The 5,000-nt window shown below is 37.2% G+C and overlaps 2 protein-coding genes across 4 annotated transcripts in view; one reads left to right on the top strand and one right to left on the bottom strand.

The window, feature by feature from the left end:
- The window catches only part of fam117ba (family with sequence similarity 117 member Ba), a 6,303-nt gene extending 4,347 nt beyond the window's left edge, over positions 1-1,956 (bottom strand). The window contains exon 1 of the mRNA XM_047813799.1: positions 1,725-1,956. The gene's annotated coding sequence lies outside the window, so the exon portion shown is untranslated. The remainder of the gene's footprint in view (positions 1-1,724) is intronic.
- Positions 1,957-3,811: 1,855 nt separating this feature from the next.
- bmpr2a (bone morphogenetic protein receptor, type II a (serine/threonine kinase)) overlaps positions 3,812-5,000 on the top strand; it is a 14,739-nt gene continuing 13,550 nt past the window's right edge. For all 3 annotated transcript variants that reach the window (XM_047814235.1, XM_047814234.1, XM_047814233.1), the window contains exon 1: positions 3,812-4,585. In XM_047814235.1, the coding sequence (XP_047670191.1) occupies positions 4,501-4,585 (85 nt within the window). In that variant the 5' untranslated portion in view covers positions 3,812-4,500. The remainder of the gene's footprint in view (positions 4,586-5,000) is intronic.

Here is a 5,000-nt window from a genome sequence, read left to right as displayed (position 1 = left end):
CTGCAACAAAATATGTCGCTGTGTCTGTTGGTGCCTTTCTTAGTCTCTCTTATAAAATAGATTTAATCTTAATGTGTTTTTATATATAAAGGTCAAATAAAGGTTACTACTAACTACACTTTTCAAAAATAAATAAATAAATAAATAAATAAAGCGATCTTTAAAGTCTAGATTGTGTGTCTGGAGTTTGTTCGACATGTATGGAAGGAGTCTCCAGTGTCAGCACTTTGTAACAGTCAGAGGTAAAGCTGCAGCTTCATGATTTCTCACCGAAACACTTCAGAACAAAAGATATAAATACAGCTGCATTTTATTTGTTTTACTCTTCCACATGTTAATAGCTTATTCTTGTGCTGGTATGTGATAAAAAAAAAAAACAGTCAGCTGTTTACTACAAAAAAATTGTAGTACTGCAAAAAAAAAATCGTCTTACTGCAAAAAAAAAAAAAAAAAAAAAAAAAAATAACCTGACACAGCAGCTGATGAAATGCAGAAAGCTTTTTGTTTAAACATTCTACACTTTCACCTTTTGTCTGGACTGTCGCAAACAAACAACTGTAGATTTTTACTAGAAATTGCACCGATCTGATAGCCGGTATCGGTATCTGACTGTTAAACAGAGAATAAAAGGTGGATCGGACATCGGAGGAGGTGGATCAGATATCGAATCCTGTAACAAAACTGCAAAGATTTGAACTGGATTTGGGAAAAAATTATTATTTTTTTGGACCTGGAAATTTTTCCATTTAATGAGACGTGACTTTTTTATTTCTTATTATACATTATTTTTATTTTTTTTTATTTGTGTATGATTATTAGCTAATACTCAGGGTTTCAGTAGCGTTTAACTTTTTAATTTTTTGCATGGTATCCCAAGATTTTATTATTATTATTATTTTTTATATCAGTGTCTATCTGGGTAAATAAATGGTAAACAACAACTTGATGATGATGATGATGATGATGATGGATAGTTTATATATAAAGAACCCACAATCCATCAGCATCAACTGTGACACTATTTTGGGCAAAATCGCACATTTATACCTCACCTTTAAGCCTCTGATCATGAGTCACACCGGATTAGGGGGAAACAGAATAAATCACCACCGATCTTGCTCAACTGGATAAAACCTACTGCTTTCCATTGCTTACTTAGTTGTCCTTATTTACCTGGACAGGAATAGATCCGTATATAAACGTCCTGAAAGCAACTAAAATGCCGAATTACACTATTATGAAAAACAACGCACCCCTATCCGAGTCGCGAATGGTTTAGTCCGCTGCCGCACACGGATGCTGCGGCCCCTTATAATAAATTCTTATTATTAGGATCGTATCTGGGAATAAAACAGTAATAAAAATCACAGCTATAAAATGAGCAGTGTGTAAACGGCCTAAGGATGCGAACAGATTCGTTTTTAATGTAGTGTGAAGAGAGATGTTCGCATCGGTGTCATTTCTGCAGCACGAGCCGCCATATGCATGGAAATAAATATATATATATATAAAATAATAAATAAATAAAGCCGAAAACACAAAAACAAGCGCGGACGAACCGCACGATCCCTCAACCATGGAATAGAGATTCAATAAAGATAAAAATGTATCATGGGAATAATTTGCAGATAACAACACTGATAGACTGGTTAAAGCAGAATAATCATAAAGGCTCATAAAGGATCGTAAAGGATCGTAAAGGATCATAAAATATTCTATCTTACCTTTTGCGGATCTGACGGAAATGTTCATGGCGCTGGGAATAAAACCAAACAGCGCAATGCTGAAAGGAAGACAGGATCCAGCTCGGGAAGATCTCTAAAATGTGCAGGGATTAAACGGTCGTAAGCAGCTGCTGGGAGAAAAACAGGGAGGAGGAGGAGGAAGAAGAGGAGGAGGTGGAGGAGGAGGGGGAAGAGGAGGAGGATGATGATGATGTGAGCCGGTTGCTATGGGCGTCGCCGTGCTGCTGATGCGCATTAAAATGACGCAGCTGCGCTGTGCGGTGTTGTGTTGTGTTGTGTTGTGTTGCTGGATCCGGACAGATCCCATCCGAACTGTGCTATTTTTAAAGACTGGCACATAAAATAGCGACGTTATACAAACACCTGAATCCTATAATCCGATCATATTAATCCGGTCATTTACAGTCAGCTTTTAATGAATTTTAATGAATGGTTTTGTTGCATGATCAGCAGGTTTCTTCAGTGTTCTCTGGTTTCCTTCCACCCTCCAAAAACATGCTGATGTTCTTTCCAGAGTGTATTGACACCTCCCTTCTCTCACCTTCCACCTCATGCCCAACATTCCCATGTTAAACCCCTAATCCTCCATCACCATCACCAGCATAAAGGACTTACTGAAAGTAAGGGATGGCATGATATCATTTATTACAAAGAGTCTGATATATTTTATCCCTGTGGACTGAAGGGACATTTATCATCCTGACTGCTGATACACACCCCATCTTCTGCATTATCTTGTATTTGTTTACTCCTGTACGTCGTGTAATACTACAGACTCACCAGCAGGGGGCAATTACAGTGAAGTTCCTTTTTATTTCGTTCGTTCTTATGTCTGTAAAATGATTTCTGGAATTTCACACTTATTCTTAGTTTCAAAAAGGATTTGGAAAGGTGATTTGATGACAAAAAAACATTTTGTAAGAATGTATTTACTGAATAATTCATAATAGTAAATGAATTTGTTTTAATGCTTTAATGAATTTAAAAAACAAATAACACATTTGTACATTTTTAGCCATTAAATATTCTCTACAAGAAAAAAACATGTGAAAACATGTGAATATAAATTGTGTGTGTGTGTGTGTGTGTGTGTGTGTGTGTGTGTGTGTGTGTGTGTGTGTGTGTGTGTGTGTGTGTGTGTGTGTGTTGGGGGGCACACGACTTGCATGTAAAAAACAAGGTGGTATAAAAAGTAATTCAAATCGACTTGATCACGATTAATGATGACGAAAAGCATAAAAAAATCTAACCTGCATCAAAGTTCTCGGATTTATTATCTATTTTTGTATGTTTTCATTTTTGTGTTTAATTTATAGCCTGTACCTTAGCAAGTACATAGCAGAGAGAATTAAAAACTTTTTACTGAGTACAAAGACATGAGTAATAGAGTAACATTTAATATTTTACGTAGTGGATGTGTCAAAATATCTGTCCCTATGTATATCTATCTGACACACGTGAAGAAAACATATTATTATTATTATTATTATTATTATTATTATTATTATTATTATTATTATTATTATTATTATTACACAGCTGGAATCAGATGTGACACTTGCTTAACTGAATTAAATATGTAAAACCAGCAGCCACACCACAACCCTTTTCTGGATAAGACTGGACACTGGTGCTTTAAATTAACACTTTATCTCCAATTAAGCCAGAGCTGATTCCACCTGTTTAATCAGTTCACTAGGTCTCCAGTCAGTCTGGTATTAAGCGCGCTTCCAGTTTGGTTGGAGTGAAGGACTGCATTCACACCATCTCAGATTGGATATCCTCTGATTCACGGTTTCGGACCTCAGGTTTGTTTTTTTTTTGTGGTGATGTCGGGACTCTGCCGCGAGAGGGCATCACTACAGGGCTGTCAGTCTACGTATATACTGTAATATGCACAGCGTGAACAATCGGCTCTCTGGAGACTCTCCGGGATGATCGAGGCGTTTCCAGCCGCCGTCTGGACTCCGGATCTCCCGACAGCACTCTCTCTCTCTCTCTCTCTCTCTCTCTCTCTCTCTCTCTCTCTCTCTCTCTCTCTCTCTCTCTCTCTCTCTCACTCACTGTCCCTCATTCTGTCTCCCTCTCTCTCCCTCTCCCTCTCTCTCCCTCTCCCTCCCTCCCTCCCTCTCTCACTGACTCAGATCTTTACTCTGCTCTTCCGACGCGACACCGACGACATGAGCTCCCGCAAAGATGTAGCGCCTGACCGCCTTAAATCTCCAACAAAATGAGGATGAAAACGGGAGGAATGCGGGCAGGATGAAGCACATAATACCAGTGTCCGGAACGGATATTCTTTCTTTTCTTTAACAAAACTGTCTGTTCCCTTTTTTTTTCTTCTTAATCCGAGCCGTTTTCTAAGAAGCGGGGATGAAGAAGGAGGATCCTGGATTGTGGGAATCGTTTCCGGATGATTTCGGCTTGTCGGATTGTGTGATCGTTCTTACTGCATGTCCAAATCAATTGTCGCGAACAAAAGCAAAGGACAAAGTTCTCTGTTTCCATCGATTTGCTTGAAAGATCTACATATGATGATTTTTTTTTCTTGATTTTTTTCTGACTCACAAAACCAGCCTTCATCACAGATATTAAACTTGACCAACACTTTATCATAAGATCATTAATTAATAATACTCACAATTATATTATTCACAATCAAATGGCTTTTCGTCTTTTTATATCCATGCTATTACATGATGCACGTTTCATGACACTCCAGTCCTTACTGTGAAAGAATTGAAATTTTTATTCTATGAAGATGGATAAAAATCGATCGGGAGACATGACAGTCCTTCATGTGGGCCTCTTTGCTTTGGTTCTGCTCAGTCCTGTTACTGGTAAGTTCTTGTATAGAATAATACCTTCCTGTATAGAATAATAACCTACCAATATTATAAATAAATATCCGACCCACAATGTCCAGTAATATTAATGCACACTTAGTCAGCTCTCTTCCTGATATTATTCACAGTATGGGTGTGACATTGTAATATTGAAAAAAATATATATATATATTAAATTTGTCATGACATATTTCAAGTTTTCCATAACAAAGCAGTATAAAAATATGAATAAAAAATATCCCTACATTTTTAATGATACTTACTACTACTTACAAAAGCGCCACACAATAGTAATTTAATATGAACGAAACAGGAACTAGTCGATACTACTACCAAAGAATATGTCTGCTTCTCGTAAGTCATGTTGGTCAATGGTATAAAAGTATCATCGATATGCACGATATCTCTT

This window comes from Tachysurus fulvidraco, chromosome 5 (assembly GCF_022655615.1).
Source record: "Tachysurus fulvidraco isolate hzauxx_2018 chromosome 5, HZAU_PFXX_2.0, whole genome shotgun sequence".
Classification (NCBI taxonomy): Eukaryota; Metazoa; Chordata; class Actinopteri; order Siluriformes; family Bagridae; genus Tachysurus; species Tachysurus fulvidraco.
Note: the sequence above shows the minus strand (reverse complement) of the source record. Positions and strands in the feature narration are given on the sequence as shown.